Below are 26432 nucleotides of genomic sequence, written 5' to 3'. Positions count from 1 at the left end.
CCCTGTCTCGTCCCGTTATGTATGGAGAAGGCGTCCGACAGGTGGTTGTTTACCTTGACCCAAGCATGGGGATTGGCGTATAAGGCCATAATGCGGGCTTTCATCAATGGGCCTACCCCAATTGAGTCCAGGACTGATGCCATATAATCCCATGCTACCCTGTCGAACGCCTTCTCCGCATCTAAAGCCAGGAAGAAGCCCTCCTGTCCCGAGATCTTAAGCCAGTGGTGCAAGTTAATCGCCTTGATGGTGTTGTCCCTGGCTTCGCGTCCAGGGACAAACCCAACTTGATCCAGGCCAACCCAACCTGGGACCAGGTGTGCTAAACGTGAGGCCAGAATTTTTGCGTAGATTTTGACGTCTACGTTTAATAGGGAGATTGGGCGGTAGCTGGCTACCTCAGCCGGGTTTTTGTCCTCCTTGGGGATTACAACAACATATGCTTCCAAAAGCCTGGCTGAGTCGCAAGGACTGGTGGAAAGCGTTTTAAACGCTTTGGTGAATTTTGGGGCAAGAGCTTCCGCAAACGTTTTGTAATAAAGGGCTGAGAAGCCGTCCGGGCCAGGTGATTTACCCGGTTTAGTGGTTTTCAAAGCCTCCAGGAATTCCTCACATCTAATGGGGGCTTCCAAGGCCTCACGATCTGTGGCTGAAAGGGCATTTGGGCTGTGTGCGTTTAGGAAATCCCTGATGGCTTTCTCCCGTAACCCTGGTTGCGATTGGGGAAGACCAGGAGGCTTTAGGTTGTATAAGTCACTATAGTATAATTGAAATTGACTAGCGATATCTTCATTTTTCCTATGGGTTGTACCTAACCTATCTGTGATATGGTGCACTGTAAACATTGCTTTACGTTGTTGGGTAGCCCTGGCTAAAAGCTTCCCAGGTTTATTACCGTGTTCGTAAAACAGCTTTTGTGTTAGGCTATTCCGCCGTGTTGTCACTCTATTCAACTTTTCTAAAAGAGCCGTTCGCGCTTCCGCCAGTTCCTGTGCAACCTCTAGCGCCAGCGAGCGCTTGTGTTTAAGTTCCAGCTTATGGATTTTGGAGGACAGGGACCGGATCAAGGTTTGGTGGGCTTTTTTTTTCCGAGCCGCGATAGCCAGCACCCGCCCCCGGATCACGCATTTATGGGCCTCCCACTGTGTCATAGCGGACGTTTCCGGGGTGTCATTGTCTAAGAAAAAGTTCCGAATGGAATCGCCTATTTCCGTTAGATCCTCTAGGTCTGCTAGAGTGGACGCATTCAGTCTCCACAGCTTGGTGGTTTTATGTGATTCTAGGAAGGACAAGGTTAAGGTGATGGGGTGATGGTCTGACAGGACCATACTTTCGATCGTGGCCTGCTGGAGAAAGGATAAATCTGTTTGAGATACAAACAGGTAGTCGAGCCTCGAATACCTGTTGTGTGGAGCCGAATAAAAGGTGTAATCGCGATCTGATGGGTGCAGCGTTCTCCATGAATCATGTAACGCTAGAGATGTCAGCTGCATCTTGATCTGCCGTAAGGCCGAAAAGGGAAGGGATGAGGTGCCCGTGGAGGTGTCAACAAGAGGGTCTAGGGGAATATTAAAATCTCCCCCCAGGATTACCAGGCCTGATTGGAAGAGGGACAATTTAGATGCTATATCTTTCATGAAAGTGACCTGCTTGGTGTTTGGGCAGTATATGTTAGCTAGCGTGAGAGGTCTATTTTGCCAAACGCCTTTTAGAAACAGGAATCTCCCTTCTCGGTCTATCAATTGGTCTTCGATTGTCATTGGGAAGGATTTAGATAAGAGGATTGAGACCCCTTTCAATCTAGCCCCAGGGTTGGTTGAGTGGAAGGCTACAGGAAAACAGCTACTCGAGAAACGGGGCGCAGAGCCTTGTTTGAAGTGTGTTTCTTGGACAAATAATACTTGTGATCTTAGTTTGTGTGCTTCCGAGAGCACGTTGCTACATTTACATGGTTTGTTAAGGCCCTTCGCATTGAATGAGCACACCTTCAGAGATAAATGCGTTACGTTCTCTACTTTATCTGCCATGATGTAAGAATTAGTTCGTTGATAATACGTTACCTCGAGTGGGCAGGTTGTGGACGGGGGGAAAGGAGGGCGAGAGAAGAGAGAAGGAGGGAGAGAAAAAAAATCACACAAAAAAAAAAAAACACTACACACACCGCACAAACGCACAACGGTACCCAAGTACCTGAGCTCGTAGGCTCAATCCGCCGGAGGTGGCCGCAGAGCCTGCCACTCCACCTAAGGTAGGGAATAGGGAAGGGGCAGGACGGATGACCGGGGGGGAGGGGGTACAGTAGAGGGTAAGCCGGCAGAGGTCAAAGAGGACCTGCCTCTCTGGTGTGGGGTCAGGGGTTGGGCACTAAACTCTGGAATCGCTGCAGCGAACCGGGAAATTCGGCTATAAGAAAGTTGGAAGGTGAGGTAGAGGGTAGGGCTAAAATGCCCGTTAATGGGTCAGAAAGGATGGTCTGGGAGGACTGAGGGTGCTGAGGGGAACCAAGCAATGAAACTTTATCCTACAATTGTCAAGAAGAACGTAATTAAGGCATCTGACAAACTCAAGACATGTACATAACATATTGCATAACAGGAAGCTGGCAACCTCACTACCGTTATTATGTTCTATAATAGCATGTCGTGTGGGAACTGTGGTCCGCAACCCCCCATACATTATTTGTCCGTCAATTTTGTTGTTTAACCTCAAGACAGGTATCCGGAGATTACAAACCACAGATCTGACTTCTACCAGGCGTAAACCAGGGAAACCCCGCTGGTCTACAAAAACCTGGTAGAGGTTACCCAAACTGCAGGACAGACATTACCCAAATTCATTAAAACGGGGCACTAGGCCCTTGAACCTACAAAACAGCAAAAACCAAATGAAGGCTAAGTAGTCCCCGAGGGCTCAGAGATCGGAAAGCAGAACCCCCTAAATGCATAGTAGAGTCCACGTGGTCCATCGTCTACTGGGCAACCAGCATGGTCCAACTGGAGCCTGTGAAATCTAAAGTCAGCTCTTAACCAAAGATTTACATCTCTAGAGCAAAGTGGGGTGGAGAGAGGGAGACAAAAAAAAAAAAGAAAAAGAAAAAAAAAAACCCACCGAGCAGCAAAGAAACAGAAGTCCTGTTGATCAGCCCGAGGAAAATGACCGATGTTGTGGAACTTCAGGCTGTGTGATTCCACCTCAAGAGGGGCGTCTAATTGTAGGGAGGAAGCCATAGTCAACAAAGAGGAAACAGACCGCAAACATCCTCTTCTCATGACTCGCTGTAGGTGCGGGACCGGATGTCAAGTAATAGTCTGGGTGCAATCAGGTCACCAAAATGCAAAGAGAAAAAAAAAAATTAAAAGAACAAAAAAAAAAAAAAAAGGGGGGAGAATCTGAAGAGAACGGTAGTGGGTAGCAAAGGGCAAGCTTAACCATACCAACTTGCAACGTCACATTCTGAGGTAACTATGAGCTTGCCAAAAAGAACTGAGTGCAATAGTAAAGAAAAAAGCAGGTCCTCACCCAGCGCTCGTCCTGAGCGACTCAATCTGCCATTTTCCTGCGGATGGACGAGGGGAGCCCCCCCGGGCTACGGTCAGCGATGTCGTCCAGACCTCTGTGGGAAGAAGCAGAGGATGATCTACGACGCCTGTGTCTGTTTCAATGAGAGCGGGGAGTGAGGTCCCGTGGAATCTGGATCCAGGGATCCGGTCTGATCAGGGTGCTGTACCATTCGGGCACTTCCACTCTAGGGATCCCAAGGGTGTCACAGAAAGCAGTAAGGTCCGCCGGAGTACGCAGAGAGGCTGTGCGATTCCCAGCTGTCGCTTGTAAGCAAAAAGGGAACTTCCAGCGATATGCAATGTGTCTGTCTCTCAGTACGCTGAGGAGGGGGCAGAGTTCCCTTCTGTGCTGCAGAGTAATGGCCGACAAGTCTTGGTAGATTTGAACATGAGCACCCTCATGTAGGATCTGACCTTGCGTGCGTGCCTGGCGAAGGATGTCTTCTTTTTGGCTAAAGCTAACTAGGCAGCAAATGACATCCCTGGGGGGGTCCCATTCACGGCCCCTTGGACGCAGGGCTCTGTGGCATCTCTCCATTTCCACCGGAGCGTCCGGTGGTCTCCCTAGGAGTGTATTGCAGATCGCCCATACGGCTTGCTGGACATGGGGGTTTTCAATTGATTCCGGGATACCCCTGAACCTCAAATTGTGTCTCCGCCCCCTGTTATCTAAGTCCTCGAGGTGCCTGTGCATATCAAGGATGATCTGCTCCTGTGCCCCTGAAGTAAATTGTACCTGTTGAATGGCTGCTCCATGTGCTGCCGTCACAGCTTCCACCTGCTCAATCCACTTGATACGTGCTCACGCTGCTCGTTTTGATCCGCAGCGTGGAACGCACAATAAGGAGATATTGGCGCCAAGTTTTGAATGTCCTCCCCTCCTTATATTCCTGCATAATGATGTGGAAACATACACGCCCCTACTCTTTAGATGTGAGCTTTTTTCAACCACTCCCACATTTAGTCACATGACATATACACTGAGTGATTGGTGTAGCCTTTCCTGTGTTATTGCACGTCATGACACTTTAGATCATCTGATCCGAACTTAAAAAGACTGATCATCACATATGAATTGTCACCATGGTTACTCATGCAGATTTCCAGGTTACACACTGCTAGTACAACAAGTAAGAGACATCTAAATTACATAATGATAGATCTCTATCAGACATTATTACTGAGACTCTCACAGCTCCATCTATGATATAATACAAATAAACCAGTCCGTTTATGGGATAGTACAATGCAGCCTATGTATAATTAACAATGCATGTCTGATTTTTTTGTACTAAAGCTGGATGTGTTTTCTGTATATGCTCTATATGTGCATTGAATCTTCCTGCATTTTATGAGTGTGATGAGGATATGAATAACGCAAATGTAAACTAGCACTTTCAGGTGAAGGTACAATGTAATTTATGTATAATTAACAACGCATGTCTGATCTCTTTGTATTAGTGCTGGATGTGTTTTCTGTATATGCTTTTTAAGTGAATTGAATCATCCTGCATCTATATACCTGATTAGGCTATGAACAATGCAATCTATTTAGTGCTATCCACGCGTGAGCATGGTGGCATATGTTTCACATATTTTTTAGATTTTATTGTTATCAATACCCATTTAATACTCTGTATGAGTGACATTTTATATGTTATTTGTATTTGCTTATAGTGTCTGAACAAGTATATTCTGATTTGACAAAACTGTTCACTGTACCTTTAAGAGGCTGTCTGAGATCGGATTCCCCGCCTCTTGTCAGGTGGAACCTCTCTCTCATTCTCTATATATTTGTTAGCAATGTGGTGGGCTCCAACATGCCCCTGTTGAAGACACATATGTCGAAACGCGTCGGGCGAGCTGTTGGCACCCCACATTGCTTTTAATTTTATTTTGTTTTTTACGTGATCACTAAGTCATTAATTATCTTTTGACTTCAATAAACCAACATTTTTTATATCGTTTGACCCGCACCATGTGGAGCCTTTTTTTCTTTTTCTTCATTCTTTTGGTTTAAAACTTCACAACACCCCCCTCCTCATCCGGGGGAGGTTGGAGTATTGGTACAACGGGCTGCGTCTGAGCTTGATTACTTTGACGTTCCATCTGAAAGGATCCATCTTTGAGCCTACAACCGTCCGGAGCTCTTCCATCAGCTCAACAGACCTCCCTCCTTACACTCCTTGGTCCCAGATTGTGACCCCAAGCCTTCTAGACTCAACCGTCATATGACTGTGTGAGTCCAACTGTTCCGGTAAGAAGTATTTATCTACTTTTCTCTGATGTTTACAGTCAAGCAGACCCACATGAATACATTCGCCTAGTACACCATTTTTCTTCTCTGTGACGGTTTGGTCACCCCTATGCCAGCTACATAGCGGAATGAGCGCCTAATGTTGGACATTTATTTCTAGGCATTTATATTTATGCGATTTTTGTCATATTATTATTTTTATAATTTGTGTTGATCACATTCATTATTATTGAAGCGCTACACTGTTTTTATTATTTTAGCCGTCACAGCTTCCACCTGCTCAATCCTGGTGACCATCCCTTTCACCTCTGCTTTAAGGTCCGTGATTGCCGCTGCAAGTGTGGCTTTGATGTCCATCGCCACCATTTGGAGGTCTGCCAAGCTGAGGGAGGAAGCCGGGAGTTTATCCTGGGACACCTCAGGGATCCCCCGGGCCTCTTGCGCCCCGTTGGAGAGGGCTCCTCCCGCCGCCATGTGCGCGGCCTGAGACTCGCCTTGCTGTGTCCGGAACAGCTCGGGAATCGTGCGGTTTAGCTGCGAGCACGAATCTGGTTGCGAGCGGGGGACTGGTGTGGACTTCCCCGCCATCCCTTCCGACCTGTTTGCCAGCCTCAACGCTGATGGGAAAGTGCTAGCCGAGGACCCGTTCGCCGGAGCTCTGTGATCAGGCTGCCATCACAGTTCGGCGCCAAGCCATGCCCCCCTTTCTTTTTGCTTTAGCTAACATCATATAAAGATGGAAGCTAATATTTGTTTCTATTTGATCAATGTTTCTAAACAATGTTACTTTGTATCTCTCTATTTCCTGTCTGATCAATGCTTTAAAGAGTGATACATTGGGGTTAATTTACTAAATTGGAGAATGCTAAATCAGGCTCACTTTCATATAGAAACCGATCAGCTTCTAGCGTCAGCTTGTTCAATTTAAGCTTTGGCAATAAAACCTGGATGCTGATTGGTTTCTATGCAGAAGTGAGGCGGATTTTGCACTCCCCAGCTTTACTAAAGTAACCCCCATTGCATCTCTCAAATTCTCAGTATCTGTTCTTATTCTGTATGTATGGACTCTGCACAGTACCACTTCTCTTGTCCTGTATGTCGGGTGTAATTCTCGGTATCTGTTCTTATTCTGTATATATGGACTCTGCACAGTACTACTTCTCTTGTCCTGTATGTCGGGTGTAATTCTCAGTATCTGTTCTTATTCTGTATGTATAGACTCTGCACAGTACCACTTCTCTTGTCCTGTATGTCGGGTGTAATTCTCGGTATCTGTTCTTATTCTGTATGTATGGACTCTGCACAGTACCACTTCTCTTGTCCTGTATGTCGGGTGTAATTCTCGGTATCTGTTCTTATTCTGTATATATGGACTCTGCACAGTACCACTTCTCTTGTCCTGTATGTCGGGTGTAATTCTCTGTATCTGTGCTTATTCTGTATGTATGGACTCTGCACAGTACCACTTCTCTTGTCCTGTATGTCGGGTGTAATTCTCGGTATCTGTTCTTATTCTGTATATATGGACTCTGCACAGTACCACTTCTCTTGTCCTGTATGTCGGGTGTAATTCTCTGTATCTGTGCTTATTCTGTATGTATGGACTCTGCACAGTACCACTTCTCTTGTCCTGTATGTCGGGTGTAATTCTCGGTATTTGTTCTTATTCTGTATGTATGGACTCTGCACAGTACCACTTCTCTTGTCCTGTATGTCGGGTGTAATTCTCGGTATCTGTTCTTATTCTGTATGTATGGACTCTGCACAGTACCACTTCTCTTGCCCCATGCTCTGGGTATAACTGATGTTTTCCAACAGGATGTTGTAGTAATGTAATTAGTTAAAATGATACTTTGCAACAATAGGGAGGAGAATCGTTGTATGTTACGTCACTCACATTCTTCCTTCTATTTCATAAACTTGGCTCCAACAGCAGGAAGAGGACGAGACTCCACTTTTATAGTACATCAGACCACAGAGGAGAGACAGCAGAGCGGAGGAGACTCCACCAGGAGACATCAGACCACAGAGGAGAGACAGCAGAGAGTGGAGGAGACTCCACCAGGAGACATCAGACCACAGAGGAGAGACAGCAGAGAGCGGAGGAGACTCCACCAGGAGACATCAGGCCACAGAGGAGAGACAGCAGAGAGCGGAGGAGACTCCACCAGGAGACATCAGACCACAGAGGAGAGACAGCAGAGAGCGGAGGAGACTCCACCAGGAGACATCAGACCACCGAGGAGAGACAGCAGAGAGCGGAGGAGACTCCACCAGGAGACATCAGACCACAGAGGAGAGACAGCAGAGAGCGGAGGAGACTCCACCAGGAGACATCAGACCACAGAGGAGAGACAGCAGAGAGCGGAGGAGACTCCACCAGGAGACATCAGACCACAGAGGAGAGACAGCAGAGAGCAGAGGAGACTCCACCAGGAGACATCAGACCACCGAGGAGAGACAGCAGAGAGCGGAGGAGACTCCACCGGGAGACATCAGACCACAGAGGAGAGACAGCAGAGAGCGGAGGAGACTCCACCAGGAGACATCAGACCACAGAGGAGAGACAGCAGAGAGTGGAGGAGACTCCACCAGGAGACATCAGACCACAGAGGAGAGACAGCAGAGAGCGGAGGAGACTCCACCAGGAGACATCAGACCACAGAGGAGAGACAGCATAGAGTGGAGGAGACTCCACCAGGAGACATCAGACCACAGAGGAGAGACAGCGGAGAGCGGAGGAGACGCCACCAGGAGACATCAGACCACAGAGGAGAGACAGCAGAGAGCGGAAGAGACCCCACCAGGAGACATCAGACCACAGAGGAGAGACAGCAGAGAGCGGAGGAGACTCCACCAGGAGACATCAGACCACAGAGGAGAGACAGCAGAGAGAGGAGGAGACTCCACCAGGAGACATCAGACCACAGAGGACAAACGGCAGAGGGGAGAGGTCACCTCGGTAATATCATTATTATTATTTTATCAGTTTATTATTACTTTACGTTATCATGCAGATTCCTCTTCTACTTTTTCATTATTATTATTATGTTGGACTTGTCACTCGTCTCTAAGACTGTAATAAATAATATGGTACACTTTCTGGAAAAGAACCAAGATTGCACATTACTTGCTTGAAGATTGCATTCTACATCCTTTTCCGACCGTTCAGTCAGGGCCGTCTTTAATATTGATTGGACACTGGGCAAACGTTTTCTTGGGGCCCCCTCCATGCAATTTTGCTCTCCACCTGCTCCGAGACATACAATAAATACCAGCTAGCCTCAAAATCAGTTTACTGAATCAGATTAGACAGCGATTGGTTGCCAGAGGTTACAGCATGTCATTACCGCTTACTGACGCGTTGTTAGAGGTTTACAGCGTATCATTACCACTTACTGAATGGTTTCTAGAGGTTATAGCACCCATTACGGATCACTGATTGGTTGCTAGAGGTTACAGCACATGATTTCTGCTTGTTGATTGGTTGCTAGAGGTTACTGCACATCATTAATGCTCACTGATTGGTTGATAGAGGTTACAGCACCCATTACGGCTCACTGATTAGTTGCTAGAGGTTACAGCACATGATTTATGCTTGTTGATTGGTTGCTAGAGGTTACTGCACATCATTACTGCTCAATGATTGGTTGCTAGAGGTTACAGCACATCATCTCCTCACTGCCTGCACACTATGGACTGGGGAGGTCAGTGGACCCATCAATAGACAGAAAACTCCTAGGGATCCTAGAACTCCTGGGATCAGTGGCAGTGCTGGGTGGAGATGAGGGTGTGATCAATGGCAAAGCTGATTTTTTTTTTTTTTTTTTTTTTTTTTTTACCGACTATCAATATAAAGAGGAGTTTCAACACTGGCCACCAATAAATTGGGGGTGGTTTACACTGACCACTAATGTAGTAGGAGCATTGACAGTAACCACCAATGTAAGGAGGGATTTACACTGACCACCAATGTAAGGGGGACATTCACACCGGCCACAAGGGTGAATGAAAGGATTCTACACCAAGCTCCAATGTAATGAGAAGATTTACACTGACCACCAATGTAACCGAGACATTTAGCCTGCATTCAAATTTGTGTGTGTTGGGAACGCATGCAAAATCGCTATCCTGACACCACAGAAACGTGCTGCCCTTCAGCAGATACACAGCAGTGCCATTAGTTGTTGCCCAGCAGTGCCATTAATTGTTGCCCAGCAGTGCCATTAATTGAAATTAAGGCTTAGGGACTTTCTTGCGCATAGAGCAGCCCGGTGAAATGAATGGGCTGCCTTACACGTGACTTACATCTTTTTCCACCCTGTCAGTACACCTTTGCATCCTAAAACCCCTGCTAACCTCTGCACCCCCCCCCCCCCCCCCAAACCTCTCCCATTCTCTCCACTCCAATCCCCCTCCCCTCCTTTAACTCTACCTTCCTCCTCTGCTCATCTTTGCATCCACCTTCCTTACCTCCATCCATACCAGGGGTGGACTGACCATTCGGGCACTGCCAGAGGGCCCCATGCCACTAAGGGGCCCCATCAGGGTTGCCAGCCTCAATAAAACCAGGGACAGAATGTAAAAATCTGTGTTTTTAAAAAAAATCACAAGATTATAGCTGCCTCGCCTCTCCAGTACCTTTTCAGTGTGTGTATGTGCATTCTGTGTGTATACAGTGTGTGTATATTGTGTGTCTATTGTGTGTCTGTGTGTGTGTGTGTGTGTGTGTGTGTGTGTGTGTATACTGTGTGGCCGCATAATCTATTGCCTGGGGGCACCATAATCTTCTCCTGTTACCGGGGGCCCCATAATCTTCTCCTGTTTCCTGGGGGCCCCATAATCTTCTCCTGTTGCCCGGGGGCCCCATAATCTTCTCCTGTTGCCCAGGGGCCCCATAATCTTCTCCTGTTGCCGGGGGGCCCCATGAGTTGTCAGTTCGCCCCTGATACATACCCTCCTTGCACCCCTGTGCACCCCAAACTGTAATTCCTTCTCTGCCTACCTCTGCACACCTCCCACTACCCTTCTCCCACTAATTTGCTTACCTTTGCAGAAAAGGCTGATGTTGAGCTTAATGACCACAGTTGCAGGCAGTACTTTTATGCATGCCCCTTTGTCTCCCCAGTGGGCAGCATTCAGCAGAAGTGATGGTGGATATGACCGCACGGGGGCATGATATACATATGAATGCCATCTTTATTTACATATCAATGCTGCCGGCCACGGCTATTTCCATAGAATGTATGTAATGTAAACACGGTCTGCAGGTGAGCCGTCTGTACACAACAATAGGGCAGAGCTGGGAAGCATTAGTAGCAGCACTTCACACTGAGATATCGGGACACAGCACAGGACTAAGCCTGTCACGGATGTTATACATAAACATCCAAGCAGGTAGTCAGATCACTGGGCTGCACCAAGGAATAGGAACAAGTAAAAGGAAAAATATATATATTTATTAAAGATAAGGACACACGTGCACCACCAATAAACAGCAACCATAAGCAAGCAAAGCAAATACAAGACAAACCCCAAAACCACCTAACTATCTAACTAATATAATACACAAGCAAGGAAACAAACAAGAAATAATACAGCAGGGACAAAAGCAACAAGGGGACAGAGGAATTCTGAAGCACTGAGCATAGTTCAGGGCGGGTCTATATAGTCCAGCTGACCCATGAAAGATGTTCTTGATGGCAAGTCTGAAGTCCGAGCAGGGAGACACCCGCTGGTGGCAACTGGAATTACACCTTTTGGTGCAGAACATAATAGTGCCACTAGCAGGTTAAACCAGAAATGACACCGTTCCTGACAGTTCCCCCTCCTAAAGGAGTGGCTCTATTTAGCCCTGGGTATGACCGTCGGAGTGGGTGCAGAAACACCCTAAAATTTTCCCCTACTGAGTCTGGGGACTTCTTCGCACTTCTAAGGCCAGAGTCTTTTAGTTCACTGGGGGACGTGCCACCAGAGTCCGAAAATAGGACACGCACCCCACCACCTGGGTCAGGAAGTTTGGATCCGGAGATGAAACTAAGCAGGGTAACGAGCAAGAAACCATCGGAGGCAGACGACACAAGGGCACTACATTCAGGCTGGGTGACAAACAGGGTTGACACAGCGGCAAGATGGGCATCAGTCAGGAACAGTTTTAGCAGGCACCATGTAATCAGGCTGGGCAGAAGGCTCTGAGTCATCAGGCTGGGCAGCAAGCAGAGGTACATCAAGCTGGACAGCATGCAAAGGCACATCAAGCTGGACAGTGGCACTTCAAGCTGGGCAGCGGACAGGGGCACTTCAAGCTGGCCAGCAGGCAAAGGCACACATCAGGTTGGGCAGCGGACAGGGGCACACATCAGGCTGGGCAGCAGGCAGAGGCACGGGCACATCAGGCTGGGCTGCAGGCACGAACACATCAGGCTGGGCAGAGGACAGTGGCACATCAGGCTGGGCAGAGGACAGTGGCACATCAGGCTGGGCAGAGGACAGTGGCACATCAGGCTGGGCAGAGGACAGTGGCACATCAGGCTGGGCAGAGGACAGTGGCACATCAAGCTGGGCAGCAGGCACATCAGGCTGGGCAGCAAACAGAGGCACATCAGTCTGGGCAGCAGGCACGGGCACATCAGGCTGGGCAGCAGGCACGGGCACATCAGGCTGGGCAGCAGGCACGGGCACATCAGGCTGGGCAGCAGGCATGGGCACATCAGGCTGGGCAGCAGGCACGGGCACATCAGGCTGGGCAGCAGGCACAGGAACACCTCAGGCTGGGCAGCAGGCACACCTCAGGCTGGACAGCAGGCACAGGACCACCTCAGGCTGGACAGCAGGCACAGGACCACCTCAGGCTGGGCAGCAGGCACAGGACCACCTCAGGCTGGGCAGCAGACAGGAACCCCTCATGCTGGGAAGCTGGTACATCAGACTGGGCAACTGGCACATCAGGCTGGGCAGCAGGCAGAGGCACATCAGGCTGGGCAGCAGGCACGGGCACATCAGGCTGGGCAGCAGGCAAATCAGGCTGGGCAGCAGGCACAGGAACACCTCAGGCTGGGCAGCAGGCACAGGAATGCCTCAGGCTGGGCATCAGGCACAGGAACGCTTCAGGCTGGGCAGCAGGCACAGGAATGCCTCAGGCTGGGCAGCAGGCACAGGAACACCTCAGACTGGGAAGCTGGCACATCAGACTGGAAAGCAGGCAGCGGGACATCAGACTGGAAAGCAGGCAGCGGGACATCAGACTGGAAGGCAGGCCGCGGGACATCAGACTGGAAGGCCGGCACAGGGACATCAGACTGGAAGGCTGGCACATCAGGCTGTATAGCAGGCACTGGGACATCAGGCTGGACAGCAGGCATTGGAACATCAGGCGGGAGTGGATTAACTGGTGTGGAGGCAGGAGTGGGTGATGACAGAATGGTATGTGTTGGGAAAAACTTCCGCTTCTTTTTGGCTTTAGCAAATGAAGATTTGTATGTGGGTACAGGGCTGTAGGTAGTGGATGCGGCTGGTAAAAGCGAAGAGCGGAGGGATGGTAAAACAGAGGGAGCAGATTTTGAAGGGAGATTTAGTGGAGCTGGAAGAGGCAGCTGAGGAGAAGCGGGGGGGGGGGGGGGGTAGGGTTAAAGGCAGGATAGGTGCAGCAGGAGGAAACGGGCTACTGGTACTTCATTGGTAGGAAGGTATATTGGGAGCTGACAGAGGCTGGGTGCAACAGACTTGACCAGGCCTGTAATAATGATTTCACCAAATCAGGTTTGCTCATTGCTTGTCTGACCAGAGACTGCACTGATTCAATACAACTTGCAAGCAGCTGTTGAGGACAGGCTGAATATTGCTCAAAGAAAGTCATCCTCCAACAGCCAAACCAAAGATTCCACCTGGGTTGCACTAAAAAGGGGGTGTATAGTCACCCCCCCAGCTACATCAGACAGGGCCAACTCTGGACAGATCTTAATTAATGGTTACATGTCTTCAAACAAAAAAACTGCCTTGATCACGAGCTAGGCAGATGCATTCTAACAATGGTTCCCTAGCGTATTCAGCCAATGTCTGATAACAGAAATCTTTGTCGTCATCGGTTGCCAGGAGCGAGAAATACAAAATGTTTTCAAAATCCATCATAAAACAATAGCAAGTTCTCAGGCCCAATTCCCAAGGTGCAGCCGATCTGATTGTATGGCTTCAGAATTCTGTCACGGATGTTATACATAAACATCCAAGCAGGTAGTCAGATCGCTGGGCTGCACCAAGGAATAAGGACAACAAGTAAAAGGAAAAATATACGGTATATATTTATTAAAGATAAGGACACACGTGCACCACCACTAAACAGGGAGGCCCGCAGTGGATGGACTGAAAGGGAAGTAAGGAAGGGCCGGGCATGACAGGGTTGTATAAGGTCTAAGGGGTTAAGGTTCAGAGAGAGAGGCTATGGGGGAGGAGCAAGTGGAAGATGTAATGGAAGGGGAGGAGCACTTTAAAAGGAGGAAGGGGCGGAGCAACGGGCAGTGCGAAGGAAGGGACAGAGAGAGGAGGCAGTTTTACACCACTGCTCCTCGGTGATGGCGGACCTTGCAACACTCCTGGCGGGGCTGAGGCGACGGACGGAGGAACGAGGGCCGGTCTGGCTGAAGGAGCGTCTCGGGTGGCTGGCGGTTGCGGTGGGACCGGACTATTGGAGTGGTGAGAGTCTGCTGCGCACGCGGAGGTCGCGGCCTTCGGCGCACTTTTACCTGGGCCTGCTCCTCGGCCACCTCGTTTAGTGCGGAGCCCTGGGGAAGACCGATCGCTCCCCGGGGGGGGACTCAGGTGGACTTAGTGGGCCTCGGGCGGTCATCACGCCGCCGGCCTGTGTCGGGGGGTGGGGCGGGCATGCCACGAGGCGGGGGAGCATCTTTGTAGACTGCGGGTGGGGGGAGGGGGGACTCTGCAGCGGTGCCCAGTTTCGCACTTTTACCTGGGCCTGCTACTCGGCCACCTCGTTTAGTGCGGAGCCCTGCGGAAGACCGATCGCTCCCCCCGGCGAGGGGGACTCAGGTGGACTTAGTTGGCCTCGGGCGGTCTTCACGCCGCCGGCCTGTGTCGGGGGGTGGGGCGGGCATGCCACGGGGCGGGGGAGCACCTTTGTAGACTGCGGGTGGGGGGAGGGGGGACTCTGCAGCGGGGCCCAGTTTAGCAGGAGGGATGGCTGCTCGGGCTGGCTCTTCCGGGGATCAGGCGGCCTGGAGCGAGGGGTCAGCACTTCAGCCTGGTCAGGAGCGGGGACCACCTGCAGGCTGCTCCACGCAGAAGACCAGCAGGGGCGCCCGGGTGTCTGCTTCCCCAAGAGCTGGCAGGTCTGGTCCGCATCGCCAGTCTGCCGGGGAGGAGGAGGATCGGTCCGAAGGAGAGATTCCGGACGATGAGTTACCGGATCCAGCAGAGGATGTCACCAGTCCGGCTGTGGGGAGAGTTCCTGGACAGCCAGGTGGATCACATGATGCTTTCTGATTGTCTGCGGCATTGCGGGGTCTGTTGGGGGTGGTACAGGCAGGCACGGGGAGGCCAGTGGGGCATGTTGGGCAGGCCTCAGCGTGGCGGGGGTTCCGGCGGCGGGACTGGGCAGCGCGGGTGCTGAACCTGCCGCACGGATGCAGGTTTTGCTGGATGGCTGCGGGCCTTGGTGGGGCGGTTTGACCGGGGGCTGGCGCAGCCGCCGCTGGTGGCCCCGTGGGGGGCTCCCCTGGCCGGGGTGCTTGGGGGGGGTTCCGGGGATAGAACAACCAAGCGGTAGCGGCTGTACGGTCGGTTATTGTTCGGTTCGCCGATGTGACGTGGTAGGTGGTGTACGGGTGTTTCGAGGGGCCGCTGGGGGCCCGTGGGACACGGGAGGTGAGGGTACGGCTCGGGACTGGGGAGTAAGGGGAGACATTTTCGCTTCTCCCATTGGGTGAAGTTTAGATTGGACGGGGTCAGGCCCGATGATTCCACGCAGGAGGATGAGAAGAAGCGGTGGTTTGCTACCGCGCACTTTACTAATTGGTTACGGGCATTTGCCATTCTGGCGAGCGTCGTTGGGGGGGAGGAGCCCCGAGCTTTGCTTGGCGCTGTTCTGCTCTGTGGCGGCGATCGGGACGGCCCATAGGGGGTATGGGGGGTGGTGGCTCCGGTATGGCGGGAAATTCCGGCAGCGCATAGCAGTGCGGCCGGAGTTGTGCTGGGACCGCTAGGACATCAGCTTCTGGATGAGGCTTATGTCGTAGGCGCGGCCCCCGCCTCAGTTTCTTCAAGGGGGGACCGGGTGTGCGCCTACCTCTGGACTGCCGGCCGGAAAGGAATGGGGGGTCTGGGGGCAGTTCAACGGGGGAGCATGCCAGTTCGGGGGAGCGTGCAGGTTCCGGCGTGGGTGTTCCGGCTACGGTGGAGCACACATGCTGTCTCGGTGCTTCCGGACAGGGGATCGAGTCGGGGATGCTGCTCAGACATGGGAGGACGCCGGTGATACGGGCGTGGATGCTTCCTTTTCTGAGTAGGTATCCGGAGTGGGCGGTGGCGCGGGTGCTGCCGGCGGGGTTTCGGGATGGCTTCGGGATTACCGGTCGCTGCCAGCGGTGCCGCTGGTGGCGAAGAAGTTGAAGTCGGCATCGCAGCACCGGGGGTGGTGGCTGATGGGCTGCAAAAGGGAGGTGGCGGACGGGGGGGGCCGTTTGGGGGACGGCCTTGGCCCGACTTGGTTGTCCCATTGTGGGTGGTCCCCAAGAAGCGAGTGGGGAAGTTTTGCTCATCCATCACCTGTCGTTTCCGACAAGGGGGCTCAGTCCACGGTTTTATTGACCCAGCGGCGTGCACGGTGTCCTACGGGTCGTTCGGCGCGGCAGTACGGTGGGTGCGGCGGTATGGTCAGGGGGCGCTGATGGCCAAGGCCGATGTGGAATCGGCTGCTCCCTGTTCCTCATGATAGCTTTTGGCTGTTGGGGTGCCACTGGCGCGGAAATAGGGTTCAGTTGCGGACGTGCAGTCACTCCCGGGTAGGCTGCGCTTCGCTGGGAGGATCATTCCCATGGGAAAGATTTTCCGTGGGCGGCTGTCGGCGGCTACGGTGGGGGTCAGCGTCTGACGCACTTTGTGCGCCTGGTAGGGACCATAGGGGGGACTTGCGGGTTTGGCATGAGTTCTTGGCTTCCTGCAATGGTAGGGCAATGGGGATGGCGGGCCCGGGTAGCAACTTTGCCATGGCCTTGGCCACAGATGGGGCGGGTCCTACTGGGTAAGGGGCGTTTTTTCAGGGGCAAGTGGAGCGCGGGGCCTTGGCCGGAGACATGGGAGACAGCGGGTTTCCTGGGGAATCTGGTTCGGTTGAAACTATTTTCGGTGGTGTTAGCATTGGAGCTGTGGGGGGAGGAGTGTAGGTATTTGAAGTTGCGCATTACTTGCGACGACGTGGGTGTTGGGCAGGTGGTTAACCGCATGGCAGCTACTTCCCCTCCGGTTACACGGCTGATGCGGCAGTTTTTCATTGTTACAGTTGCATTTTTTCTTTACGCTGTGCACATCTCGGGCGTGGCATTTGAGTTGGCTGACTCCCTGTCTCATTTTCGGTGGGAGAGGTTCGGGGAGCTTGCTCCGGGCACGGAAGCAGATGGAGTCCCTTGCCAGGGGTGGATTAGGTGGCTGCGGGATGGCTCAGGCAGTTGGCGAGCGCGTCCACGTGGGCGGCCTTCTCCAAGGTTTGGACCGAATGGTTGGGTCGGGTTTGGGGGCAGGGGTCAGTGATCGGGGACGCGGTAGGCGGCTGTTTGTGCTCTACTTTGGGGCCTGAAATGGGGAGCAAGGGGTGTCGGTTTCCTCGGGTGGCCGGAAACTGGCGTGTTTGACGTTCTTGTTTGGATTTTTTATGGGCGGATGATAATAAAAAAAAAAAAATGGAAAACTGAATAAATAAAATAGATAACACTAAGCAGATGAATAAATGAATAAATAAATGTGCTTTCTGTGTGTGACGGGCGTGGGAAGGTTATCGCGAGCAGAACAGGACGGGGGATGCGCGGAGGCCGGTCACGTTCACGAACCTGCCGGCGATCTGTTATCGGCTGGGGTTTTGTTTGCTCTTCGGGTTGCGAGGTGCGGCTGTTCACAGCAGCGTTTTCTTTGGCTTTATGGGGCGTTTCTGATCGGGGAATGGGTGATCCCGACCAAGGGGGTGACTGGGGGTCTGTTGGACGGCATGGTACGTCTGGACGGGACCGGGGGGGCTATGGCTGCGCTGGTCCAAGACGGACCAGCAGGGGGAGAGGGTTCTGGTGTCCCGGTTTGCATTACCTGGTTCCGGGGTTTGCCCCGTGGTGGCGGTTCAGGGCTTTTGCGAGGTGTGACGGGGGGGGGGGGGGGGCCTTTCCAGCGGTATGTGGAATGGTCCTTTTTTGTTCAAGTACCAATTTGTTGCGGTGTTCCGGGAGTGTTTGCGGGGGGTGGGTTTGGATAGCAGAGACTTTGCGTCGCACTCCTACCGGATCGGGCGGTCACTGAGGCTGCCCGGTGTGGGTTGGACGAGACGGCAGTTCGCCGGATTGGGAGATGGGAATCTCGGTGGTTTCGTGCATATGTTGGGCCACAGTTGGCGGTGGTTTGAGTGGGTTTCTATTAAAAAAAAAAAAAAAAAAAAAAAAAAAAGGGACATGAGTGGACGCACATGCACAACGCAAGTGGAAGTTGTTTACATATGTGCAGGGTGGTGTGGCTGGTTTCCTGTGGAGGTGGGTGCAATGGTGGTAGTTGATGGCTGGTTTTATGCTGTTGGTTTTCTTTTCAGATGGAGGTATGGCTCGCCTTGTCTGGATCGTGGGGCGCTCCTACGTGTGTTTGGGGGCTAGGAGAGGAGACCAACGACCTGGGGGCAGGCAACTCGGTATTTCTCGGAGTGAGGCTTGCTTGCGATGGTTGGGGATCCCGGGGGGACGTGGGAACGTGTGTTCGGGGAGGTTGAACGTCATGTGTTGCGGGTACAGTGGTGGGCTGATCGGACATTGTAGCCGGAACGGTATGGCGCTGGGCTCGTTTGGTCGGGGGCATCGATTGGACCCGTATTAGGGTACACAAGGGGCGGGGTGGTTTGTGGCACAGCATAGCGAGTTCATGGTTCGGCACCTGGGAGCTGCAATGCAGTGGGGTGTGTGCGTTGGACGGGATGGGGTGCACTTAGCCGAGGTAGGGCTTGATGGGTGGTCCTTGGGATTGCAAGACGGTATTCTAAGGCCTTGTGGGTGTGGGGTGGCCCTTAAGGGTAAGGGAGTCACCCTTTCGGGCTGTGGCGGTGTTTGTCTGGTGGTCTTTGACGGTTGGCGGTAAATCAGAGGTCATCTGATAAGGGGTGGGGGGCCCATTGCTATTATGGGTCCCTCCGGTGTATTCCTGAACGTTGGATGGAATACCTTTATGGTTATCACTGTCGGAAGTTGTCTCCGAGCGGTCACAGCTGGAGGCCTGGTTAAGTGGAAGTGGGTACCGCAGTGAGTTGGTTGTTTGGTAAAGTTATGGGTCACCGTCAGAGATCACCAGACCGGGCATGTTATTTATATGCTATTCGTTATACCTGATGTTGGTTATGGTTATACATATATATATAATTTGGCTATTTATATATTGAGATATATATTTTGATTGGAGTGTTTGAGTAATGGTAATAAAGGCTGTTATGGCCATTTTACTCCAAAGCAAGGTGTGGTCTCATCCTTCATGGTTGTGGTAAAAGGGGTGGGGGTTGGAGTGGAATGGGTAACAGGTAAAAGAAGAGGGACCTTTAGACTACCCTGGTCAAGCAACCATAAACAAGCAAAGCAAATACAAGACAAACCCCAAAACCATCTATCTAACTAATATAATATACAAGCAAGGAAACAAACAAGAAATAATAAAGCAGGGACAAAAGCAACAAGGGGACAAAAACCAGGGATAAGGAAGCAGACCAAGGAGCAGGGAACAGGACTGGATGACAGGATAACAAATGGGGTGCTGGAACAAGAGTAGGCACTGGCAGCATAGTTCAGGGCGGGTCTATATAGTCCAGCAGACCCATGACAGGTGTGCTTGATGGCAAGTCTGAAGTCCGAGCAGAGAGACACCCGCTGGTGGCCACTGGAATTACACCTTTTGGTGCAGAACGTAATAGTGCCACCAGCAGGTGAAACCAGAAAGGACACCGTTCCTGACAAAGCCCTTGTACACACGATCGGACATTCCGACCACAAAATCCATCGGATTTTTTCCGACGGATATTGTCCGAAACTGGTGTTGCATACAAACGGTCGGACAAAGTTGTCGTTCGGGAACGTGGCGACGTTCGTCCGTTATTACGGGACGACGTTCAGGCTAGTAGCCAATAGCTTTGGTCTCGTAATTTGATCATGCGTCCAATCAGAATTCTCTGCAAATGATCGGACAAAGTCCGATCGGATCATGTTGTCGGAAAATGTTATATCCAGCTCTCAAACTTTGTTGGTCGGACATTCGGATTATCTGACAACACGGTCTGAGCGGACATTTTCTGTCTGAATTTATGACCGTGTGTACAAGGGCTATAACCTCAAGGGACAAGGAAATTTAAACCAGCATAGTTGGCAAGGATGAGGCAGCTGCTTTGCACCACACAACAATGACAGGGCCCAGGGCAGCTGCCACTTTTGCGCTGCCTTAAAGACGGCCCTGTGTTCAGGCCTATACTTCACCACACTTATCAGGTGGTGGGTGACTAAGGATGAGCTCAGACATGTTCACATAGTCCACGTGCAGAGCCCACCAGGAAGTCGGCGCAGCGCTGCGCTAATCACAGGCAGTAAGACATTGCCCCGATGTGCGGCTGCAGAGATCGGGCAATGTCTCAATGCCTGTGATTAGCGCAGCGCTGCGCCGACTTCCTGGTGGGCTCTGCACGTGGACCATGTGAACATGTCTGAGCTCATCCCTATCAGTGAGACAGACTGGTGCTGCGAACTATAGAGACTGACTACCCCCACACATTGCACAACAAGAAATTACTAGGATGGGGAGCAAGGATTTGTTCGAACAACGCCTTCCTACAAAGTGATTCCAGCACGTAAACCTGATAGGATATTTTTTGTATTTTTTCTCTATATAATAATAAGGAAAATCGTAGAAAACTAGTTCAGCTCTTTGGGTGTGTCTGTTACATCCAAAGTGTGAAGAAGTTAACCCCTTCAATATCGGGGCATTGTCACCCCCTTCCTTCCCAGGCCAATTTTCAGCTTTCAGTGCTGTCACACTTTGAATGACAATTGAGCAACCAAATGAGTACTGCCTAGTTATTGGTTATCAGCAGTTTGGAATATCTGATATCTATATTCAGACTGGGAGGAAGCAGTATATGACGAAAGCATTTGAATGACAATTGCACAGACATGTAACACTGTACACATACTACATTTTTATAACTTCTTCACACAACTAGAGCTTTCCTTTGGTGGTATTTGATCACCGCCGGGATCTTTATTTTTTGCTAAGTAAATGGAAAAAATTCAAAACGTTTTGAAAAAATGTTTGTTAATTTCTGTTATAAAATTTGGCAAATAAATAATCGTTCTTCAAAAATTATGGCCAAAATGTATTATTCTACATTTCTTTGGTGAAAAATAACCCAAATCAGTGTATATTATTTAGTCTGAAGGAAAGTTATAACAAACTATGGTATATATATCTGAAAATCGATCAATCCTGATGTACTGAGGGCCAATCTCATTTCTTGAGGCCCGAACAAGCCAGGACAGTGCAAATACCCCCCAAATCACCCCAATGTGCACAGTATTTAGTAAGAAGCATGGCAAGGTGTAATTTTTTGTCATGACAGTTTGAAAAATTGTAACAAAACTTCCCGCTCTCTGCTTGAGTGCTTTCGTCATATACCGCTTCCTCTCAGTCTGAATATAGATATCTGATATTCAGATATCAGATATTCCAAATCCTTGGCAACCAATAACTAGGCCAGTGATGGCGAACCTTGGCACCCCAGATGTTTTGGAACTACATTTCCCATAATGCTCATCCACTCTGCAGTGTAATGGAGCATCATGGGAAATGCAGTTCCCTGGGGTGCCAAGGTTCGCCATCACCGAACTAGGCAGTACTCATTTGGTTGCTCAACATAAACTGTCTATTGAAACACAGGTACACAAATGTAACACTTGGGACACTCTCCTTCCCTAAATGCAAATGGGGGGGGGGGGGGGGTAGACTGTCCAATCAGCAGGGAGAGCTGTTGGAGGAATTTGCCCCCTCCCCTCTCACAGCTAATCTACATAAACATCCCATAATACCCAAGGCAGGCAGACACAATGGAATACAGCCACACCCCAAATGACCCAACACAGAACACACCATAGTATGAGACAATATATATATATATATACCGTATATACTCGAGTATAAGCCGAGATTTTCAGCCTCTTTTTTGAGGCTGAAAGTGCCCCCTCGGCTTATACTCGAGTCGCCGCTGTCTGACTGCTCGATCAGCGTATCGAGCAGACAGACGGCGGACATTAATTTTCAAAAGCCGCGCCTCCTTCTCCGCCTCCGCCTGTGATAGGCGGAACACTGAATTTCCCAGCAGTCAGTGTTCCGCCTATCACGGACATCCGCTCATTCTCATACTACGGACGAGTATGAGAGGATGTCTGTGATAGGCGGAACACAGGCTGCTGGGAAATTGAGTGTTCCGCCTATCACAGGCGGAGGCGGAACTTTGAATTGTAGAATGGCCGCCGAGAAGAGCGGCGATCCATCGGCACGGGACGGAGGAGGCACGGCACGGCACGGGACGGAGGAGACACGGGACGGAGGAGGCACGGCACGGGGGAGGCACGGCACGGGACGGAGGAGGCACGGCACGGGACGGAGGAGGCACGGCACGGGACGGAGGAGGCTCGGGACGACGGCGGCTCGGGACGGAGGCTTGGGACACAGGTAGGCTGGACACACACACAAGGCTGCACGGACACACACACACACACACACACACACACACACACACACACACACACACACACACACACACACACACACACACAGGGATGGATGGATGGATGGATGGATACACACACACACACACACACACACACAGGGATGGATGGATGGATGGATGGATACACACACACACACACAGGGATGGATGGATGGATGGATACACACACACACACACACACACACACACACACACAGGGATGGATGGATGGATGGATACACACACAGGGATGGATGGATGGATGGACACACACACAGGGATGGATGGACGGACACACACACAGGGATGGACGGACACACAGGGATGGACAGCCATGTCTCACCCTCGGCTTATACACGAGTCAATAAGTTTTCCAGTTTTTTGGGGGTAAATTGGGGGCCTCGGCTTATACTCGGGTCGGCCTATACTCGAGTATATACGGTATATATATATACATATATATATATATATATATATATATATATATATATATATATATATACAACATTTCAGTGTGTGTACAGTGAGTCTGATTAGTACAGATTAGACTCGGGTCCTCGGTCAGCCTGTGCTCCTATTAGCCCTTGTACACACGGTCGGAGAATCTGGATAATCCGACTGTGTGTGGTATGCATCGGACTGATTCCGTCGGAATATCCGTCGGACCCAATTTTCCAACATGTTGGAAATATTTCCCGACCAAGTGGGCCGATCGGACATACTCCCATCATGTGTAGCGAATTTTGATCGGACCAAGTGCCACGCATGCTCAGATCAAATTCCCACATCAAAGCTATTGGCTACTAGCCTGAATGTAGTCCCATCGTAACAAAATTACATCATCACGTTCTGAAAGATCGGATTTTTTCGCCAACTTTGTCCGTCCGTGTGTATGCAACAGTTTCGGACAAGATCCGATGGACAAAATCCGACGGGCAAAATCCTACAGATTTGGTTGTGGAAATCTCTGACCGTGTGTACAGGGGCTTAGAGAGAAAGGGTGGCTTAGTTAGAGACAAAGGGTGACTTAGACATAGGAGGTGCATGGGGAGCTGAAACAAGGGCTTTCCAACCTCCCCAAGGGATTCTAGGTTCCACAGGCCTCCCCCACCCAAAGTGACTCTCTCCCCTATCGGCAGCAGACCAATACAGAAGGAGACCCCAGACGGGTTGACGCCAAAGCTAGTCAGTAGTTCCAGTCCCCCAATGCTGGTATCCACACAGTACCCCAAATAAATTGTCCCAAACATAGCATTACTCACCCAGCCAACCTCTGCCTCTCTCAGAGAACATATCCACTGCTTGGGAGAAGTGCGTACTGGCCCTTCTCCCTGGATTCCTTTCAGCCGGTGGAGAGAAGACAGGGTGGCTGGGCTCACGTCACTGTTGGGAATCTGGGCCGACTGCCCAGCATCCCTGTGGTATACAGATGGAGACCGCGTCTTGTTAGTTGAGGGCATAGGCCAGCAGCACTCGGCCCTGTTGCCAGCCCTTCTGCTGGGTTGCTGGCATCATTCTAGGGTGCCATCTGCTGCTGGGAAGGGAAGCTAGCTGCTTCACTTCTCTTACCCTCATCTGGCAGCTGGGAGGACATGTCTATGGTACTGTCTCCCAGGTGAATGGATCCTTGCTGGAGGGGGGTGAACACACCACCACCTTCTCACCCTGGGCCTTTGGAACTGCCACAAGTGTAGGGCAGAGGTCTTGGACCCTCTGTCCAGTTGTCAGCGCTTCAACTGTACTTCAACTGGAGATGTTTCTGGTAACACCACAGATGCTGTTGGTGCTGGACAGAGCTCAGTGATGTTTGGCCCTGATGTCTTCTGCTAGAGGCTCACCAGGTTGTCCTTCCTCAGCTGAGAAGTCTATTAAATCCCCAATCTCTGAAACTTGTGTCTGGGGATAGAGGTTCACCATCTTCTGTCCGTGGAACCCAGAAGATGTTATTGGTGCTAGGCAGAGGTTAACAGAGCTCTGTTTGTGAGCATTTCAGCTTTAGCTGAAGCAATCTCCGCAGTTTCCACTGCCAATTCTCTGGCATGCTGCTGAACATGTTCTAGCAGTTTCCTGAATGCCTTTTCCAGATGCTGGTCCTTCCTTAGCAAATATTCCAGGTCCAGTTTAAGCTCTGAGACCCCTTTAAGACCGAGCATAGCCTCTCTATAATCTTCAGGTGCTCAAGGGTAGGTTCTCCTTAATCGCCAAACACAAAACCGTCTGTAAGGCTCTACCACAGCAATCCAGGGCTGCCAAAGTCATATCCCTCCGGAGAGCATTCTGTTGTCTCCCCTAAATATTCCTGCTCCGTGTGCCATTGCAGAGCCCGATAATGATTGTCCAGCTCTGTCTCCTGCTGGAACAGCCTGTCCAGCCTGAGCTCCAGGTATTCTCAACATGAACATTTTATTGAAACACTGGTACACAGAGGTAAAACTGGGGAAAATCCCCTTCCTTTGCATTCAGGGCGAGGTAGACTGTCCAATCAGCAGGGAGAGCTGTTGTAGGAATTTGCCCCCCCCCTCAGATAATCTACAAACACATCCCATAATACCCAAAGCAGACAGACACAATAGAACAATGGAATACAGCCACACCCCAAACGACCCAACATGGAGTACACCATAGTTTGAGACAATATACTATATATATATATATATATATATATATATATATATATATATATATATATATATATATATATATATATACATTCCAGTGTGGTTGTACAGTGAGTCAGATTAGTACACATCATACTGGGGTTCTCGGTCACCCTGTGCCCCTATTAGAGACACAGGGTGACTTAGACATAGGAGGTGCATGGAGAGCTGAAACAAGGGTTTTCCAACCTCCCCAAGGGATTCTGGGTTCCACCCCCCCCCCCCCCCACCCAAAGTGGCTCCCGTCACAAAATTAACTTTTTTTTTTCTTTACTGTCCCCAGTGCAGTACGGAGTCATCATATGACTGGTGGGGTAGTGATCAGGAACAATGACTGATGACAGCATGTAAACAAAATAGATACATATATATATATATTTTTACATTTTTTTTAGATAGCAGATATTCCAAACCACTGACAACCAATAACTAAGCAGTACTCATTTGGTTTCTCAACATGAACATTTTATTGAAACACAGGTAGACAGAGGTAACACTGGGGAAAATCCCCTTCCTTTGCATTCAGGGCGGGGTAGACTGTCCACTCAGCAAGGAGAGCTGTTGTAGGAATTTGCCCCCCCCCCCCCTCACAGCTAATCTACAAACACATCCCATAATACCCAAAGCAGACAGACACAATAGAACAATGGAATACAGCCACACCCCAAACGACCCAACATGGAGCACACCATAGATTGATAGTTTGAGACAATATTACAATATATATATATATATATATATATATATATATATATATACATTCCAGTGTGACACTGTACAGTGAGTCAGGTTAGTACAGATTAGTCAGATTAGTACACATCATACTGGGGTTCTCGTTCACCCTGTGCCCCCATAAGAGACACAGGGTGACTTATACATAGGAGGTGCATGGGGAGCTGAAACAAGGGTTTCCCAACCTCCCCAAGGGATTCTGGGTTCCACCCCCCCCACCCAAAGTGACTCCCGTC

General features: G+C 50.5%; 1 protein-coding gene across 2 annotated transcripts in view; it reads left to right on the top strand.

The window, feature by feature from the left end:
* Positions 1–7647: 7647 nt before the first annotated feature.
* The window catches only part of LOC143981426 (phospholipid scramblase 3-like), a 46971-nt gene continuing 28186 nt past the window's right edge, over positions 7648–26432 (top strand). Inside the window, exon 1 of one of the 2 annotated variants that reach the window (XM_077479252.1) lies at positions 7648–8779. In XM_077479252.1, coding sequence (XP_077335378.1) covers positions 7663–8779 — 1117 coding nt within the window. In that variant the 5' untranslated portion in view covers positions 7648–7662. The remainder of the gene's footprint in view (positions 8780–26432) is intronic. The other variant, XM_077479253.1, reaches the window with a different exon arrangement.

The sequence above is a fragment of the Lithobates pipiens genome, unplaced genomic scaffold (genome assembly GCF_037356315.1).
Source record: "Lithobates pipiens isolate NorthernLeopardFrog02 unplaced genomic scaffold, aLitPip1_a1.2 Scaffold_157, whole genome shotgun sequence".
Lineage (NCBI taxonomy): Eukaryota > Metazoa > Chordata > Amphibia > Anura > Ranidae > Lithobates > Lithobates pipiens.
Note: the sequence above shows the minus strand (reverse complement) of the source record. Positions and strands in the feature narration are given on the sequence as shown.